The following is a 20,971-nucleotide window of genomic DNA, read 5'->3' on the forward strand; positions in this document are numbered from 1 at the left end:
TCATGCTCCTTCTAAAGGTACTTTAACTTCTGCTTATGAAATTCAATAGCCAGCTTATCGTGGATTATGACTCTTGTTTTGGTCAACAGTACTGGCAGACACTGCCACCCCTAGCTTCTGAGGATATGGAGGGTAAATTACCTTGCAACTCTTCAGTTTTGTCCCCAGTTTATATAATCAAATAAATACACATTAAATGGGAAATGTTTAACATCAGATGAAAGAAACAGAAATAAATACAAGTTTGAAAGGAGAGTAAGAAAAGGCAAAATATACCCAATGTGTATGTGTGTGTGATTCCTCATCTGATCGGTCTAGATGGTCATCATCTGGTATGTTCTCCAGAGGTTGGTGGTTCTCCTGTCAGTAAGTTAAGCCTCTCTCTTCGGGCTTCTGGAAACGTTTTAACACACAAAAAACCTGTATTGAATTTAATACTGTAATGTCAATCTAGGTAATCAAGTTGAACATTTTTAACCTGTATGTAAGTTGTATTGTTCTTGTAGATGTTTGTTAATTTGCACTGAATTCATTACAGATGGATTCCCATGCATTCCTTTTATTTGATTCCACAGCACGTGTGTGCCGTTTGTCTTCAATGATGGGGTGTCTTGATACTATTATCTTCAAAAGAGTTTTCTCATGCTCACTAAAGTTTTTTGATCACAGTCTCTTTCCTGCTGTCAGACGTTGTTCCAGACGATTTTAGGCTTTTCTTGGTCCGTTCCATGTTTTATAGGCAACCTCAGTCCAGCTAGCACAGGTGGTTTTAAAAATAATCTTTTTACTTTAGTTGAGTCTTGAGTCTTCCCAACAGCAAATGGCTGCTGCACATCAATTGCACAATATCCACCATATGGAAAGTATGATGCAGGAATAGCATGTAAGCAGGTAGCAATTTAAACAACCGGCACTTGTACTTACAGTTCTATACAGTACAGCTGTGCTTTACGTTTGCCTCAAGGCAGGTTTGTTCAATAAAAAAAGATTAATGGCTGTTAAAGCCGTTTGTCTTGTAAAACAAAGAATGTTAAAAGGAGATAACTCTCATAGTATAGCTTTATTACACTGACAAAGTTGATTTGACATTACATAGGAACATGTACCTTCAGGATTTTTTTTTATGGACAACAAAATCATACAGACACCCACACACAGAACAGACAGTGTTAAGCACATACAAAATGGTGGAGAATCACATGATGAAAGTGACAGCAGTCTTTGAGTATCGTGTGGGGTGGCTCCAATTTGTTCAACTTAATGTTCATTACTGCACAGTGATCTAGCAGTAATGATTAGAAGCTAAATGAGCATCCACTCACGTTTATCAGACATGCTGCAAACCCACACAGATCCCTACGATCACTTCTCTTTATTTACAAAATGGCAGTGGTAGGTGTTGAAAACGAAGGGTTGATTAGGTGGCTTTATTCATTGTTCGTGGCACTATTCGCTCACCACTGGTCTTCCACTGGGACCAGATTTAAAGAAGAGGCTCATCAACAATACAAAAATATAGTACAGCACATTTTCTTGTCATAGCAAACATTCATACCTGTCTGTCAATGGCCCAGTCACATCAGCAGCCATTCAGATAAAAACAAACATTAAAAAAAGCAAAGAAAAAAGGGGCATTGACCACAGTGGTTTTAAAGTTTAGCCTATTTGGGACAAATTATGTTTACTTTGTAACCTCTTTGTAAATCATGCTTATATGTTTGAGAAAAAATTTCTGTTTTTTCTACTGTTCAAAGCAGCCATTAGTTTCTATTCATTTCTGTACAATATGAAAATCCCTTGAAGACTCTTCAAACTTGATTGAGTTGTGAAATATATGACAGTATATCACATAGCAAATGTGCTGAAGGCAGCAGACATTTGGCTATTTTCTAATGTATTTTAGTCATATATGAAATACTCATATAAAGTAAAGAAGTAGTGGATTACTACAGCGAACTGATATGGATTGTTATACATATTGTGAGTACATGTTGCCCCACCCTGCAAACAATAAGTCCTTGGCTGCCTAAGGAATCTAATCAATTATTAATGGTCAATATGATCATCAATTGGCGCATCTCTACATTAAGTATGATGTATTGTCGTACACAAAAAAATATATATGCGCTTTAACTGCATTACATTTACCACACGACAAAAGTATATATAATATGCTGTATATATAATACCATTGACAAATCTCTATGCAAGTTTTAAGAATAAGATTTTCATATTGCAGGGAAATGAATGGAATGCCTGATATGGAAGAAACAATAGTATAAAACAAAAGTATAGCATGCATTTAAAAATGGTCAACAAAAGTGTAAATTGTACATGAGTTGTGGTTAAGAAGATTAAACTTGCAAGCATACTGGTATGCTTTTTTAAAAAACATTATTTCTTCATAATGACTTGCACATGCACAGTCATCATGAAGATACAGTGATATACAGCCGTCACTGATAGTCACATAATAACACACTAAGACAGATGAACACAGGGACCCTTTGAGGTAAAGTTTTCACTTGAGGCTCTTAGTGAATTCTTTCGGGGACAACAAGCTCTTTGTTGAAATTCTGAAAGTTTTTTAATTAATAAACTGTTGGAGATGAAAGTTTACGTCTCTGGTTAAATGAACCAAATGTAAAAAAAAATGGGTCTGGCTGCAAACCCTCATGGTCTTGGTCTAGGTATCATTTTAATCAGGTATAGCGTGTTCTCTGTTATACGAAACAGACACAGATCTGACATGCAGTAAGTGACAGTTCATCAACTAACAGAAAAACTCCTGGACATGGTTCTCATTTGTTCTCCTTCTTTTCAAGAAAACCTCAAAGCTTTCAAGAGTGTGCACGCTGTCAGAGTTGTACTGTCTTGACACTTCAGGTTTTAACCCCTCCCCAAACAAAGGGAAATAAAAAGGCGCTTCTAACTCTTTTCACTTGGAAACATATGGGCCTTTCATACTGGTGGGTCATGGAGAGTCTGCATGATGTTTTTTTCTAAGCACATCAAAAGCTATTCGTCCAAAGATAATTATACAAATAAACCTTCCAGTGAAATGCACACAGGCATTTTTTTCACATCCCACTTTACACCTACATTGCCCTTCCCCTATTTCCAACCTCCAGAGATCCTTGGTTTACTTACCCTAGGCGCCACAATCTCACAAAATGGGCTTCATTCTCTGAGTGCGGGCGCAGGGCATGCAGTCATATAGTCTTGTTTATGGCGTGTGGAGGTGTGACATTTTCTACACGACACAATACATGGCCATTTGTCAAACATTCACATTACAGACAGCAAAACGGTCCAAGCCACATGTACGTATCGAAGCACATGCCACCCAGAGGAGAACGGAAACATGAAATCTATCCTCTCCCTGCGTGGGTACAGCAGTCAATGAGATTATTTTGTTTGAAGAATAGCCTTGTGCTTCTGTGACAGTGGCTTTGTCCGCTGGGAATCTTTGAGGATGAGTTCCTGTGCCTTGTAATTGTCTTGTAGAGGACGCAGGACGGCTGACCTCGTGCTCCACAACGTCGATGAATGGTCAGAAAGGTTGACTGAAGTCGAAAAGGTCAGCCCTATAGTTCATGGAGAACCCTGTCGTCAAAGATCAACGATCTATGTACATTGAGTGAACAGTCAAAGCTGCAAAATCTGTGTTTTTCCTCAGCATACAGTGTCCAGTGTTTGGCAAGTACATACAGTAGTTCTTCATCACCTCACTGCTTTCTTCCTTGCTCTTTCTCTCAGTCTTTTTCCACCTGCCACTCTCCTTCAATTTTCCTCTCAGGTGCAGCAGTCTCGCCCCACGTGACAAAACAGGGATGATTGGGTTGGCAGGGAATTGGAGGCGGAGGGGTCGTCGTCTTCGTCGTCGGAAGACGAGGAGGAAGAAGTGGTGGTGGTGGAGGAGGCAAGGTAAGGGCTCATCTTGTCGATGTTGACGTAGGTGGTGTTGAGCAGGATGTAGTGCTCCCCGCTGAAGCTAGAGAAGATGGCGGAGATGCGTGACACCAGCTCAGAGAAGGAGGGCCGCCGCTCTGGCTTTGGATGCCAGCACTCGATCATCACCGTGTAGCTGGAGGGAGTGGAAACGAGAGGAGTAAGGACAAAACTCAGACACTAGAAGAGCAATAAAATAACTTAAATAAAATTAAAACTGTACTGAAATGATTAGTCAGTTAATCCATTAATTAATCAATAATTTTTTTCTCCTCGTTTCACTGTTCTGTAGTTTGCACCTTTTTTCATTTGCTATTTCAGTTGTGATGTGATGTGTTTTGACATTTTCTTTTTTTAGACTCCTGCTGCAGATTCCTCTCCTCTTTTAGAAATTTTCCATGCAACAATAAATCATTAGCCACCATTTGAACCAGGAATCTATGTTTTCAGATATAGATATAATAGATATAAATAATACATTTAATCACCCAGTAGCCCACATACTTAAGTTACTCCCCTCTACAATTCTGTTACGCATATGAAACGAAAAGGTCCTACAATTGTTTACAATGTGTCTTCTACGTGCCGAGCAGACCTTGCTTGTTTTTTCTGCTTGCTGCTCTGTTTTCTCCTCTGTCCTCTTCAGGTGCAAAGGGGGTGATTGGCTTGCACCTGTGCAGTCTGGCCGTGCAACTCATTGATTAACGGTTCTGAATCAAACCTATCGTCATGACAAGCCCACAATGAAAGAAGCCTTCCAATAGAGTTCGCTCTCTCACCCTCGGACATTGCGACTGCTTTGTGTATGAATGCATTTGGTAACATTGTAGAAAGATAAGTTTGACTTTCACACCATCAATAAATCATTTTTATCATTTTGCAACAAAACTCTGTCCTGTCCCTGTCAGGAGTTGACACCTTTGATATTGCTGTTATTGTTTTCTTTCCCTGACAGATAGACCCTATCATTGTTAAAAAATAAGAATAATGGCCCCATTACCACATATCCAAGGTATCTGTCAGTGACTGCTATCACCACAGCATACTGTGAACGATCAGGAGTGAAGAATTGCCGGAATGTTTGCAGACATGCATCACGTCCTGATGTCTCTGTTTAATTTACAGCTTGGGAACTTTGGGCCTCTGCCTCCCTCACCTGAACACTCCCACTCCCCTCTAATTTCTACACTATAGACATGCAGTGTACCTCATGATGTTATCAGCACGGTATGAGATCACCCTTGGCATTCGTTTCACAGTACCAGTGGTGCAGAGTTTAATGAATAAGGACAACAAAACCTACGGTTTACATGAGTTGATGTGTGTGCTGTGTCAACACCAAAATAGCTACCTATGATTTCATGTGACATTTTTAACTAAGTACTGATTATTCACAAACTAGAGGTTCCTCTTGTTTTAGCCACATCTGGTAGTGGCAGCATTTTATCAACAGAAAAAAAAAAAAGATTTTTTAAAGATTAAGAATTAAGTTCTGTTGAGCTACCACCCACGTTCACCTGAAACAGTTAAACAGTCTGGTTTCACCATATCATGTCAGTGGATGTGAACAGATCCAAAGAAAGCTAAAACCGCCTCGCAAACTCTGCTGACAGAAAATTCAAGGAAAAAAGTAATCTCAGCACTGCCAAGCCTGTTCTGTATGATGGGTGCTCTGTAGGAGCTTAACTACCACAGCAACAATACTTAGCAACAACAAAAAAAAGACAAATAAAAAATAAATACTAGATGGCATTTTCCATTTAAAAACTTCCTTTTTGTTTTGTGGTTAAGCAAGAAAAGTGACTTTTATTTGACCCACAGCTGCAATGAGATGTAACACTAAGAGACTAAGGAGCTGTGAGTGTGTTTAAAGACTGGTCTAATCTTGAGTGGTTTTAATTTATGACTTCCATTGCTTATGCTCTTTCACCTTCACTATTTTTCCCTGCTGCTCTCTCCTGATTTCAGATTCTCCCTCTCTCTTCATGATGTATTTAAGTGCAGCTCTACAGTATATCACTCACACTAACTGAGCTGTGGCACTTTGCTAGAGGAGGTGAATGACAGGTGAAAAGAATGTGTTTATATATATGAGTATGCACTTACAGGGCGTCAGGGCAGAACTCGGGCTGCAGCAGCCTCCTCCCCTGCAGGAGGAACACGGTGATGTCGAAGGAGTTCACATCAGAGTATGGAGGGGCGCCACGGGTCATCAGTTCCCATAGCAACACTCCAAACGACCACTGTAAGAAAAACAAAAAAACTCCTTAACTCCTTTTTGTACTATTGTTTTTTTTTTTACTGACTTATGACGTTTTTTTACATCAGATTTTTGTTCAATATCGTGATTTTCCATTATAGTGGAGTTCTCACCACATCTGACTTAGTGGTGAACTTGTGTGTCTGCAGACTCTCCAGAGCCATCCATTTGACAGGCAGCTTGACTCCACTCTTGTTGTGGACACTGTAATATTCTTTATCATAAACGTCTCTAGCCAAGCCGAAGTCTGCCACCTTCACCGTGTAGCTCTCATCCAGCCTGTCAGAAAAAGAAAGAAGAAATTATTTCTATTGTACTTTTGTTTTTATTGTTTTTGCATTTTGCAACATTTTCTCTTGTGTTATTATTCATTTTCTTTTTGTTTCAACAATGATCTCTTTATGTTACCTTGGTCTCACTCTTTAACTCTTTTCTACTTTACATTGTTTTATATTCTTTAACATTCTCTCTCTTATATATGTATATACACACACACACACACACACACACACACACACACGTAGTAGGTATGGTAAGGTATGGTAATATATATCAGTCTATTCTATTGTAGCTTGACATTGAATGAATGAACGTGAACTCACATGCAGTTCCTGGCAGCTAGGTCTCGGTGGACAAACTTCTTGCTGGCCAGATACTCCATCCCTCTGGCCACCTGCAGCCCGAAGCCCATCAAGTCCTTCACTGTTGGATTCTGTAGGAAAAACAAAGAGATAAAATCTCACCACATCATGTACGTATGTCTCAAATACGTAATAAAAATCACAACATGCATGCATCTATATTATGTGTGCCCATACATGTCCCTCATCACGGATGAAGTTGCGCAGGTCGCCATGCTTCATGTAGGGCAGAACCACCAGTGGCGAGCCCTCTGGTGGCAGACATATTCCCAGCAGAGAGAGAACGTTTGGGTGGCTGAAGTCCTTCATGATGATCCCTTCCTTCAGGAACTGGGACACCTCTTCCAGATCTGTGATGCCTTCATAGGAAAAATTTACAAAAAATTAACATTTTGGAGGTAACGAAATAATTACATTGTGCAGGGCAGGAGGAGTTGTGATGTGGACAGCGTTTCAGACTACAGTAGAAGACAGGATGTAAATCTGCTACACTGACATCAGCAAGGTCATTCCTTATATACCTTATATACCTTTGGGAAAAAAGGATGAGGATGGTAATGAAGCCCCCCCCCCCCCCCCCCCCCCCCCCCCCCCCCCAAAAAAAGAAGCCCTAAACATCCTCACCCAGACCAGACCTACACCAAACCTCCATTTGCCAATTGCATCCCTGTCTCTGATGTCCTACACTTTACCCTTTCTAACTCTGGTATAATCTGGTTAGAGATGGAAGCTCTTTAGGCCTGGAGAAACCAGCCGACTGGCCTTCAACCGAGGTTAGACCCCAAAGATAGTAAGAGATGACATTTCATTTAAGAGCCTCAATTTTAAAGTTAAAGATGAAAATGACGTTATCGCTGTGTGGAAGATGGATATTACTCTTTCTATCATAAGCTATGCATTCTGGAAATGCAATATATCTTCTACTTTCAACTACTTATTTTAGTAATTGTTACTGAACATCAACTCAAATATATCAAATATAACAAAAGAAAGCAAAAAACAATGACATGGTGCCCTGGGAAATTACTAAACCTAATAAAAATGTCCAAATCCCAGAGGACAAAACCCCAGCAGGCCGGACTCATCCCATCCCACTGTGGTTGGTAGCTCCTTGTGACTGCATTGAACTTTCCTCCATATTACTCCAGCATCAATCTCCCTGGTCCAACTGACAGGTTACATGATTAGGGGGAACCCTAATGCCGTCCTCACTATTGGACACTCATTCATCACCATTAACTCAGCCAAAAAGGATTCAGGTCTCTGATGAGATGAGATCCTTAATGCTATTGGAGCGTTGTGATATCATACAATATGTATGTGATATAAGCAGATGATGAAATAATTATGGTTGGAAAAGAATATATTTGTACAAGGAGACAGTCTGTTGAGTGTGTGTGTGTGTGTGCTGAAACTGCTGCATTTGATTGTAAATTATATCTATGGACTCCCCCGTAAAACGCAGCATAGGAGGTCAGGGGCATTTTGTTAAAAATTAGCTCATGACAACATAAATATGGCTGTCCAACAGTAAACAAATATAATTTTTACAAGACTGTATGCTTTTGAAAACACATCTAAGTTAGAATTTAGCATGGCACAATTTAAAATAAAAATACAGATAAAGCAATTAGTTAGTTGGTTTAATTACAAATGTGTAATTAAATACTTCTTGTACTCTTCTAAATAAAAGCAACGACACTATGCTATGTAAAGAAATCAGCATCACAAAACCCCTTCAGCTGTATCACTTCCATCTTCCCATTACAACAGCTTATGTTGTAATGGGAAGATGGAAGGGAGAGGAGAGAGAGGGAGAGATGTGTGTAAAAAATGTATAAATGCGAAGCAGTTTGTTGCTGAAAAACAACATTTATGCTTAGCACACTGTGGCAATGTCACTTTCCTTATTTATAAAGAGTTTGACTGACCTATATGCATGTGAAGGGGTTTGTACTTACGGTTCAGGGACTTGATGGCACAGTGCTGCTTCTGCCCGTCTGGCTCAAGAAGAGTTCCATGGAAAACACAGCCGAAGTGACCTGCAGGTTACAACATGATGTATTAGTCAGAATTAGTCAGCATCAGGGAGTTGAAAATCTCACGTTCAAACCTGTAAGGTACTTCTGAATAACATTTCTTTACCCCACACAAAAAAAAGCCTCTCTGAAAGAGGCCCATTGTAGATGGTCTTAATTACAGGAGAGGTCGAGCTGTGAAGGTGAGCAATGGCAGCCAGGCCCATGTCAGTTGGCAAGAATCAGTCATCAGGATGTTAACCACTGATTTCTTATTTTGTTTGTTATTTCAGGTATTTTCACTACCTTTCAGTAAATAGTGTCACCAGGGAGGGACGGTATGGCACCTACCTCCCTCCACGCAGGTGTCTCTACCAATCACCAAGAACTATTAGATCGAAAAGGACTTCCCTCACTGGCTTCTCACTTCTAAACATAGCCATGTACTGTCTTTGAAAATCATGACTATGGTGCCATTACTAGAAACCTGGCTGGAAAACATTTCCATTTTAAGCTCAGTGTGTTGATTTTGTTATGGCTTACTAAAACCCTTGAGGCCCAAACAGAATAGACAGCAGACATAAAATTTGATGCCTCATTGGTAACACGAGTGTCTGAATTTCACCGTAACATCACTGGAGCACATACATTTATTTTGGCATAGACGTACAACTTCTCACAGCCACATTCCTATTCCTTGTATGTGTTAAAATACTCGGCCAATAAAATAATCATATCTTCCATGGCTTGTTCCTTAAATGTACACATGGATAAGTAAGTAAACCACAGTTTCTAAATCTTGTCCATAAATGGTAACAACTGTATGGCATCTAAATGACCACTTAGCTTGCAGAAAGACATTGCATGCGTTTTTTTGGATTTTGTGCAATCAGCATCATTCATTTATATTTTGGCTTGTTGAAGCCTTCTTCTAGACAGAACCAACATGATTAAGATCATGCGTCCTGCCAGTTGGCTCCACGATCACAGCACTTCCAAAAATCAGATAAAAATATTTCTGTCCAGTGCTGACACATAAAAATTACAATTTGGAGCAGAAGGATTAAAGTGATTAAATAAAATGCTGGCAGCTTTTTATACACATTGGTTCGTGAAAAACAACTGGCTGGTTTGAAAACAAGTGTGTCTGACTCTTGTGTGTTTTGCCTATTTTCACACCTTTTACGGCTAATTCTGATTATCTTAAATTACCATCACCCTCACACTAAATCTGCCCCTCAGGTAACCCAGTATGAAGCTTTATTCATTAATACCCTATGCAAGCTAATAGGTTATGCCAAACCCCCTAGAGTTATTGTGCATTTTATTGAATTATATCACTTAAGACAAGAGGGCTTGCCCCAGACTGTAAGGGGTGCAGGAATAAAATGAGCACGGCGTTCTCCTATCACGTCCTCGCAGATGGCTGAGGGTGTTGGATTACGACTCCCAACAATGGACCCTGGGAATACTAGCTGTGAACAAATCATCCTACGCCACTTTAAAAATCCTGCCTTAAAATCCAGGCTCTTTTCTTCAGGGGATAATTCAGTAGAGGGGGTAGAGGGCTGTTTTCTGTGACACGGAGAAGTTTGGGGTCTTTCTCCTCTTGATGTTGAATTTGATCTGTGGGTCTGATCCGCCTACTTAAACGGCACAATATGAGCCGATTTTGTGTCTGCATGTCAAGCTTGCGGTTTGATAAAGCAGGCAATTAAGCTCTTTGTGGACAACTTTAGCTTTTGTATAGCATTACATAAATCCCAAATTTAATCTAAGATCACTGGATAATAGTATCACTCCACATCAGCTACAATCCCATAATGAATTTTTTGCAAAGAAATAATGTTTTGCTATTGTTTCTCATAGGTCAAAAGTCACAAACATGAACAAACATGACACTGGGTGCAAAATGTATTGGATATAAAATCTAGAATCAAATTAAACTGAAAATACTATGGACATACTTTAACAGAAGAGAGACTGGAAACGTACACTTCGGATAGAGCCTTGAGAGTAGATGCTGATGTACTGAAATTAATGTTTTACTGAAGTGATTACAACCATTTGACTGATTAACAGACCTATTCATTAGGTATTTAGCTATTCCACTGTAGTGTGTTCTTTGTATTAGTGTTTCTTTTTTTGCACATTGTTTTTTTTTGTTGCAGTTTCTCCTTTCTTAATGCAAACATTTAATTGATACTGCAAAAATTAAAATATCTACACAGTCTAAGTGAGTTGGAGTAAATTTACAGAATCTTGCAGTATAACTTCCAAATGACAACTACCTGATTAAGAATAAGAATTATTTTATACATTATATGAAGTTAAGTCCTACCTCACATCCAGACAATCTTTAATGCTTTATTGAATTATTAATAAAAAATGTCATGTTATATATGACTATGCACATCCATTTGTAGCTGCTGTGATTACAGATATTCAAAAGCACTGCATCACCACCCACTGCCCTGAATATGTTCTGGCATTGTTGCTACACTGGCACTTGGATTAATGATTGAACAGTTCTGCATATATGCTTAAAAAGTTTGTATTGACTAAATCTCCTTGTTTAGAGTAAGAAGAAGAAGAACAGACAAAAAAACCCACCTATGACAAAAAAAAAATACTTAACAGAAAACAAACCATAGAGGGTATAAAAGAAGTAGACATAGCCACCGTGACGTCACCCACTGGCTTATGGACTACCTTTTTGAAGCCTTGAGTTTGGCATTTTGGCCTTGTGGAACCAGAAGTGACCATATTTGGGCGAGAGGGTGGAGCTGAGGAGGATACGCATTGCTATACCTGACAGGTCGCCAAGTTAGCAACTTGTCAATCACATGGTAGGCACTTCCTAAAGCATCCCCTGTTTATCATCTATTTTACTCTAAATGGGACCATAATGTATAAAATGAACATCATGCTGCGTTGAAGAAGACTTGAAACTAGCGATTGCGACCATAAACTCATTAGGAAAGTGTTTACTGAGGTAATAAATCAAGTGAGGAGTCGGGTCATTTTGTCATAGACTTCAATACAATCAGACTTGTTTTTGCAACTAGTGGAATTGGCCCCTGCTGGCCATAAGAATACAAGTTATGAAAAACAGTAATAGCAAATTATTTAAGGAACAAGTAGGGCTGTACCAAATATCACTTTTTTTTTTTTATCATCGGAAGCTTATTGAGGTTTTTGAATGAAGCTTTTAATATTTGTCTTCATGTTTCATATTTGAAATATATTTTATGACACAAATTGAATAAAGTGATTTATGTGATTAAATGTCTTTTATTGTTAAGTAAAGGCAAAATAAGTAGAATTAAGGAGGAGCTGGCTCAGGGGTGAACGAAGACAGCGAGCACCATTAGCGAGAACAAATCAGAGAAATAAAAAGTTATTTTGTGATTGTGTGATTTACATTCTAAAGCACAAATAAACATGGCCACAACTTCACTAAATCTTGAAGGAAGGAGCCACGTTGCAGGATTTAAATGTGCAGCATTTAAATGTTATCAATGAAGATTCGACATTTTGAACTATTCTGTACAGCTGTAGCAACAACTGACGAAAACAGTGCTAAAACACTTAGCCTTTATTTTACCAGAATAAAAAACATTACCACTATGACAGACCCAGTAATATGTTAAAAAGTATCTATTTTAACAGTAAATATAGTATTTTTGTGACTGACCTCTGCCTATGACCTGGTTGAGGTGGAGCAGCAGCTGCTCCCTGGCAATCACCACGTGCTGCACCTCAGTTAGCAGGTCTGGGTGGAGGCAGGACGGGTCGATGTGGACCGGGGTCATCAGTAGGGGTGACACCAACTCACCCTCCAGACCCATTCCAGCTCTCAGTGCCCCAAGTCTGGGAGACAGCAGCTCACCGTTGCCCCCGTAGATGGGAGGAGCCCGGCATGTCTCTGGCCTGTCGGTGCCCTGATCTGGTGAAGCAAAGGAGATCGTGGGGGGTCAAAGGTCAGCCACTGTATCAGTGGGGCCTCCAGAGGTCAATGTGTGTTACATGATCAGAAAAGGATGGCTACAAAGGAGAGCTACTTGACACTGTGATGCAGGGTAGCTGAGCTGGAAAAACAAAGTTTCTGATTTCTCCTCTGAAGCTGTTAGTGGAAGGATAAAATAGATCAATATCAATCAACAATATAAAAATATCTACATTTTATTGAAAAAAACAGAAGACAGAGAGGACTTAACAGACATAACGGTGAGCTCAGATAATGTGCATTTTCAATCAGTCGACCCTACACCCCAACTCTCCCTGAGGACAAGCATTAGTTCATTAGTAAGTCTTCCTTCTCAGATTTTAAGCCTTTCAAGTCACTTTTAAGTAACAGGAAAATAGCTTCTCCCACCATATTCAGGATCATAATACATGGAGCCCCCCTCACACCCTCAGGATTCAAGCTTGGGAAACCGAAACCACAGGAAACCACTCAAAATTCCATCGAAGTTTTGGAAGATTGGCTTGTTGGTCAACTTTCGTGTGATGAGAACACAGACTTGAAAATCAGTGTTAGTTGTTATCACATGTTAGTTCAGAACATGTAAGGCATGCCGGGTAGCATAGCGTTCAGCCCCACAGGGAGGGAAGCAGGTAGATGGGAGGGAGGAAGGTGGTATGTGGGGATGTTCGGTCGGGGTTGAGAGGGGCTTATCTGGTTGACCTACCCTCCAGCAGGGTTGTTCTATAGTCGACTGACTCGTGGGAGACCATTTCGTTAGTGGGACTGACGCTCCTTGCGTTAGCCAGCCTGTCCAGATGCTGGATGTGCCCCCGGCCATCATACCACACCTCAGCCAGATCTAGAAATAGAGGGAAGAATTGGGGGGGGGTTGAAGAAGAAATGATAGAGACATAAGGGGATAAGAAGTGCGTAGAAAGAAAGGTGAAAGGGAGAGAAAGAATCATGAGAAAGAGGAAGGGATAGAGAGAGTGAGGAAAGTGAGAGAAAAGGCAAGTGAATAAGTATGAGATCAAAGATAAAGGGGGGGGGGGGGGGGGGGGGAATTACAAAGAAAGGCAAAGCGTTTCACCAGTGCGCCCCACACAAAAACTTATTGTAAACCCACCAGGCAAAACAAAACTCAGCAGAAACACATGCACACAGGTTAGAAAAGACACACTGAACTCCCTTTGCAAGTATGCAAATAATATAAATATGTATAACTTATATTTCACTTCACATCTTTATTTAGTTATAGTTTTATTTTCCTCTTATTTGTGACATGTAAATTGTGTCTAGAGTTCATTCTCACTTTCTAAAATCCTTTTCATCTTGATTCACTCACATACTTCATTCTTTTTAGTAACTTTTTACAATTTACATATTTTCCTGAGTTTACATTTGCCTGCTTCTGACTTGAGCAGCTACCTTCTTATGCCAAAATATTTAAAATTCATTAAATTAGCAAGTATTCCTGTCAAACCTACTTGCTGAAAACATTTCATAAACTAACCGGACTAAACTTGACCTGACAGGAGAGTCTGATTAACATAATATTTCAGAGTAGATAACATTTCAAAAAGACTGTGAAATCATTGCCAGTGCCGTGTGCAACCACTGTCCGATATTTAGAATGGCAGAATATGTGGCAGCCACAGAAGTGAAATGACCTGTGACCCTATGACCCTACCACAATCTGACATGTCTGCTCTTACCATCAATGTGTTTGTTCCTTCTCCACATGAGCAGCATTCCCAGCAGCAGCAACAGCAGGCTGACACACACACAGCCTACAATGAGGCCTGTGTAGTCCTGCTCCTGAGCTAGCGTCACCTTGCCCAGATGCCTGATGGAGTCCGCCTGGCGCCACTGAAAGAAGCGAAAGAGTTTGGGCCGTTACAGAGCGAAGGAAGTTATTAATTATTATTTAACACCCCACATCCATACAAAAGTCCGAGGTCAGGTAGCTGGTGAACATTCAGTGTAGAGGTCTGACTCCCAGCTCAACAGGACGGACACTAATTAATCTGGGTTGGGTTCGGTGTGTGCAGTCAATGCAGTGAACAGTACTGTTACCACTCTGAGAGCAGTGGTGGCAGAAGTGGAATTAGACGGCCTTTTTGCATAAGGATGGTTGTAGGATATAGTTTGCTTTATGTGCCAGGGTGTCACGTGAGTATCAATTGCACGATTCCTGTCCAATTACTGCCTGTTTTCCTAAAATTGTAGTAGCACCACACATGCGATAACACACACACACAGTCTGTTGCTACAGTCTGGAGGCAGATTACATCAGTGATATTGCTTCTGCCATTATTAGGTTTAGTGGAAATGAGGTTTTTACTGCTGCCTGCTGCTGCAGATGGGACTGTGTGTGAGTATTTGTGCGTTAGTGTGTATCTGGACATATCTGGAGGTAGGGGATATATGAATGTGTGTGTGGAAATGAGGGATATTGGCTGAACATCCCCTGAGATAAAGACTTTCCTCTGAAGGCCAGTTCACAAGTCAACAGCGATGAGGCTGATGATGTCTGGTCTGGAGCACGCCACTTTACTGAGGCTCAAATATTAGTTTGTATCATAAAGATGATAACTTCTCTTATCAAACCTCGTCTAACCTCATAGGATGTTTTCTGGCTGTTTATTGCTAATTTGAGTAACTCCCAGAACACAAAATATGAGTTGCATTTGAGTATATGGTTTAAAAGAAACAAAATCAAATCAAAAAGAAAAGTGCAAATAATTAATGTGTGATGTCTAATGCAGAGTTGTGTAGTCTATAGAAACTTATTTCCCTTAATGTGCCTCAACTACTTCTACTTCAGTTTGATTTTGTACATTTCCAAGAATGCCTTTTCACAACCTCTTGAAACTGAGTGAGAACTCAGTGTGAAACTCAAAACATAACTAGTCTTGTAGCTGCATAGGAACCTGGTTTATATTGAATATATAAATTGGTCCAAAATGTTTCTCTTGACGCCCTTGCTCTTTTTCTGACTCCAAAACTGGACCCCCCCCCAATCTGGAATTTTTCTATGGAACACAAGGAACCAAAAGTCATGGTGGTCCTGGAGTACACCTGTACATCACATCATTAAAAATAACATTTTCAGGGGATGTTCAGTTACTGTGCTATATGATCACGGATATAAATCTGACAAGTTCCTGTTAAACTGTTTATCATTAATAAAAGACGTGTGTGTGTGTGCGCGTGTGTGTGTTTCTCTGACATTTCTATACTGTACGTCCACCTTCTCACGACTCTCTTGACTTATATTCAAGTGACAAGACAGCTGGATGCTGAGCCCTTTCACTCAACACACTGTGCAATAAATTCTCCCTGAGCTGGTTTTATAAGGGACTGCATTAGGACAGGAGAGTTATTGAAGTTTCCTGTAAACGATCTGGAACGCTGAAGGAATGTGGTGTTCTCCATGAATTTCCCAGAGCGCAGAATGAAGAGCTCAGAATGGCCAACGGCAGAATGATCCTGTTACTGCTTTCAGAAAACTGAAGTATGTCTTAACTTTCTGTTTATTATTGTCAACCTGGAATTAAAACCTGAAGTGGTGAAATGCTGATATAAAAAAAAAAAAATATATGAGACAAAGATAAATCATGTCAGAACTCTGCTGAAAAGGTGAAATTACTTACTAACAGAAGCCTAAAAGGTTTGTGCCAAAAATGCCTGGTATTTTGAACTGTTCATAATTCCCTCCACCTTGCATAAGGCCCCGGTTCCAGCTGAAGAAAAACAGCCCCAAAGCAAGATGCTACCACCACCATGCTGCACTGCGGGTATGGTGTTCTATGGATGATGTGCCAAACATACCTTTTGGAATTTTTTAACACAGCCACATCCCCAGTTATAAGAGGGTGTGTGCAGTTGCAACCAAGTTATTGTAAATTTTGTATTTTTTATTTTCCCCCCTAAAAGATTTCAGTTTGTTTTTCAACTAAATTGTTCAATTTATAGGTCACGTTAAAGGTGGAAAAAGTTTTTTTACATGACTTATCGTCGTCTAATTATTTTCCATCACAAAAACCTGCCATTTTAACAGGGGTGTGCGGCCTTTTCATATCCACTGTAAGTCAAATTGAATGAAATATAGTAATACTGAAAATAATCAACAAGACTTACAAACTAGTTCTTCACATACTCCATCCGTCTATCATCATTGTGTGTTATGTTGTTGCTATGTGGCGAGTCAGCCTCTTCATCTTCAGAAGCAGGTGCTGTGATATGATGATAGCTTTTATTGTTAAAATTCCTTCCGTGAGCCTGACAATCCAGTCAACAGAGAGGAATTTTTCATATAAATGCATTATAAGCGGCTTTATGGATCTCTACTGTATCATATCCACTAGACATGATCATTCTTGGTTCACGGGAATATCTGTACTCTTAGAACTAGAGTTTACAATAGGAAAATCTAGTGCCGTCATTGCAAGAATAATCCATCATAGAGGGTCTCATATTTACATGAGGTTTTTTATAACGCAGGAATAAATTCTGCAAATGCAGTGAGTGATAATTCCACTTCACAGTGCTGTTTCCAGTTTTGGGTTTAGTGTTATTCCCTGTTTTATTTTGTTAAACCCTTCCTCTTGTGTCTACTTCACTTCCTTCTCTGTGTTTTCTTGTTCTCAGTGTTGTTTTGTCCTGTAACTTTGGTTCACCTCCTCTCGTGGTGTTTTTTCCACCTGTGTAATTGTCTGCCTCACCTAGATTGATGCCTTGTTAAATCACCTTGCTTGTGTCTATATAGTGTGGGTGTGTCTTTGTTACTTGTGGGTTCCTCTTCAGCCCTATGTCAAGCTTTCCAACTCGTTCCTTGTGTTTTCTAGGATATTTTCTACCTGTGTTTTTTTTTTACTTCTGTTTACTTTGCAAGCAAATCCAAAAATCCAGAAAATCCAACAGAAGAAAACACAGGTAGAATAATCCAGAGAACACGGGAAACCACTAGGAACGAGCTGGAACGCTTGACATATAGCTGAAGACAAACCCACGGTGTGTATACATACACAACTTAGGTGATTTAAAAAAGACACAGGTGGGGCCTGTACCACGAAGCATGTTCAACATACTTATCTTTTGGTTATTTGGCTTGACTAACCCTAACAATCATGATCGGGATAAGAGGTCACACGAAGCAGGTTATCAACTCGGTAAGTCAACCCAGGGTTTAGCAACCAACCATGAGTGCGTAACATAAAAGAGGCGGTGTTAGCAGCAGATGGCCAATAGCAGACAGTAGAACAAGTCTACTGGCAGCAGAGCATCATATTTTACAAATAAATAGCAAACTGTAATATTAGACAAATAGACATAGTCTACATGGCCCAACTGCAGCTGACATATGCAGGAGGACAGAAAATTGCAGACACTGCAAATCCTAGAATGAACAGGAGTAGCCTATAATATGAATATGTTGATTTAATGTGTTCTCATGGCGTCGGTGTTTACACATTAAAAGCATCAGGCACTGAATAAGTTGTTGTTCCACCTCACTTTTACGAACTTCAGACAACACAGAACAAGAAAACACAGAGATGACGGTGACGTTTGGGGTGGTGATGGAGCAGTGGATAAGACACATGCCTTTGGTGTGAGAGACCCAGGTTCAATTCCCCGTTGTGAGACACACCGGGGACACCTTGACATGACAGTTTCCCTTGTTTTCAGGAATTTGAAAGACAAGTTCAGGCACATTTGTGCACTGGTTTAAAGACAATGAACCCTTCTAGTAAATTGGTTGAAGTTTAGAATGGTCTCACCATTTTTGTCGATCTTTCTTTACTTGTTCTTGTTCCAAGAGGTTTTAAAAAGAAAATACGAGTGTAATAATACAGATTGGGGAAAATTCTACAGTTAGTATGACTTTACAATACTTGTGTGTTCTTCACTTCAAAAGGATAATGAGCTACTTCACTAACATGCTAATTAAATTAATCAGAGCATCAGTGAACAGTTTAACACATCTCACACACACACACACACACACACACACTGCTATCCAAACACCACTTCAAACACACACTGAAGCTTTTCTTTGCTATCAACATGCAGGAAAGCTGGAACAAGACATCTATTGAGTAGAGTGAAGAGGATGCGTTTGTGTGTGTGTGTTTGGGTGTGGATGTGTGTTTGTGGTTAGCTGGGTGTCTGAATAAACAAAAGTCTTAATTGATTAAAGTAAGTGTCTTTGTTTACCAACTGTTGCACAGGTGTGCACTGTACACCTGTGCATGTGCACCTGTGTATTAGTATTACTATATATGGGGTTGTAGTCTGTATGTGTGAGTATATTAATGTGTCTACATCTACATCCTTTTTGGGTCAAAGGGCAGAACATAACCTGAAGAGAAAAAAATAATATAGGCAATAAAAGGCCTAAAAGATTCAACGATTTAAAACTGACCGCAAAGTGCTGTTGAAGAACAGAAGAACAAACAGACCCTTTCCACTTTTGATGTAAACTAAAAAGCGAATAGGCTGTGTCTTGGTATGTGTAAACTGCAGGTGTCTTACCTCCACCTGCAACTCCTTGGACGTGGCAGCCTGCAGCTGGGTGGGAACGGTGCACTCAAGAGTGTTTCCAACCAGAATCAGACTCTCACAGCTGTGGTTGGACACAGTGAGAACCTGACACTTCATCGCCTCCCTGTCCATCCGGTCACCCTGCAGTCGAGGGTGAGAGGGAAAGAATAAGGGTAGATAGAGGGAAGTTGTGGGGAAAGACAGCAAAAGAGAAGGAGGGAGTAAGGGAAACAGATTGAGAGACAGGGAAAGAAAAAGACATATGAGGTCAACAGTTGCAAACAAGTTGAGGTCAACTTTTAAATCAGAAACATTACAGGCGACCATTACTAAGGTCAAAGATTAGTGCATCCAGACATGGACAGAATGTTTGGCAGCTGTGGCTCAGGTGGTAGAGTGGTCTTGTCTAGTAATCGGAGGGTCGCCGGTTCAATTTCCCGCTCCCATGCTCCATGGCAACACATGCAGAGTGATGCAGGTAAAAGCCATGTAAAGGAAGAGAAGTAGTGATTGCAGTGGTGTGGGTTTCTAAACCCCAATTGCTCCATATGCAGTTGGTGTGCTTCAGATATGAAGCGTCGTATCACTCCCGGTGAGCAGCTGGCAATGGATAAATACAAGTCCATTTACCATTTCAAAATAAGATAGTAACAAGCAAATAAAATATCTAAATCAAACGCTCCTTCATGATTTTTAGGTGGAAAAAAAATACTTGCCTGTCTGGCTGCAGGAGAGAAGAGCATCTTCCTGGAGGTTTACTGCCTCCAGGAAGGATCAGTAAAAAATCAAGCATCAAGGAGTGAACACACATGTTGGAACTCACCAACTTAAATCAGTGGATAGAAATGTGATCACATGCAATTTGGGAATACACACAATAGGAACACAATGAGAGCAGCATTAGGGGGAGCTCCGTGTTACTGGCCAGGGTTGACTCCCTGTTATGTAGAAAGAATCTATTTAAAGCCATACAGTCCTTATCATGTGGATATTCTGCCTGTATGGTGCACATTCTTAAAAAGATTGGCACTTAATTTAATTACCACAAACTAATTGTTACAAGACAAACTGAGCCCTGTTACATTCCTTCATAAGGCAATTTGTTAGTTCAATATTTCAATTTATATAGACATATATTTAAGTTGCATAAAGTTCAGATTGCAAGATGCTGACTGCTAGTGAGCAAGGGCAATTTGGGAGGTAAATCTAGCCCTGTACTTTGGTATAAATCACCAGCCACATACAGTAAGTGTGCTCTTTACAATTTACAGACTTCCATATTGGAGTGCTAAACATTAACAAAGTTTCCTTGTGCAGCTTTTAAACTGTTTATATTAATTTTAAAAGGCCAGTAAATGACATGGGTGCATGGTGGTCGAAATTATGTGAATGTTAATGATTGAAATGATATTGTAGTAGCAACCTTGTGGCTTGTTTAGTACATATTGAAATTTAGCAACAGAAGGCTTCAAAATGTTGGGAAAAAGGGAAGAAAATATCCTCAGTGAGTAATACTGAAGTAAATTAAGTGCATCAGGCTGAAGAGGCAGATCTCTCTTCCTGGCAGAGTTCATTATGTTTCATA

The 20,971-nt window shown here is 40.0% G+C and overlaps 1 protein-coding gene across 1 annotated transcript in view; it reads right to left on the reverse strand.

The window, feature by feature from the left end:
• Positions 1 to 1,041: 1,041 nt before the first annotated feature.
• met (MET proto-oncogene, receptor tyrosine kinase) overlaps positions 1,042 to 20,971 on the reverse strand; it is a 67,572-nt gene continuing 47,642 nt past the window's right edge. Inside the window, exons 12-21 of the mRNA XM_046037596.1 lie at positions 19,378 to 19,527; positions 14,556 to 14,709; positions 13,565 to 13,699; positions 12,568 to 12,819; positions 8,814 to 8,894; positions 7,030 to 7,211; positions 6,814 to 6,923; positions 6,325 to 6,490; positions 6,058 to 6,194; positions 1,042 to 4,087 (exon numbers count right to left, since the gene is read on the reverse strand). Coding sequence (XP_045893552.1) covers positions 3,796 to 4,087; positions 6,058 to 6,194; positions 6,325 to 6,490; positions 6,814 to 6,923; positions 7,030 to 7,211; positions 8,814 to 8,894; positions 12,568 to 12,819; positions 13,565 to 13,699; positions 14,556 to 14,709; positions 19,378 to 19,527 — 1,659 coding nt within the window. The 3' untranslated portion in view covers positions 1,042 to 3,795. The remainder of the gene's footprint in view (positions 4,088 to 6,057; positions 6,195 to 6,324; positions 6,491 to 6,813; positions 6,924 to 7,029; positions 7,212 to 8,813; positions 8,895 to 12,567; positions 12,820 to 13,564; positions 13,700 to 14,555; positions 14,710 to 19,377; positions 19,528 to 20,971) is intronic.

This window comes from Micropterus dolomieu, linkage group LG22 (assembly GCF_021292245.1).
Source record: "Micropterus dolomieu isolate WLL.071019.BEF.003 ecotype Adirondacks linkage group LG22, ASM2129224v1, whole genome shotgun sequence".
NCBI classification, from domain to species: Eukaryota; Metazoa; Chordata; class Actinopteri; order Centrarchiformes; family Centrarchidae; genus Micropterus; species Micropterus dolomieu.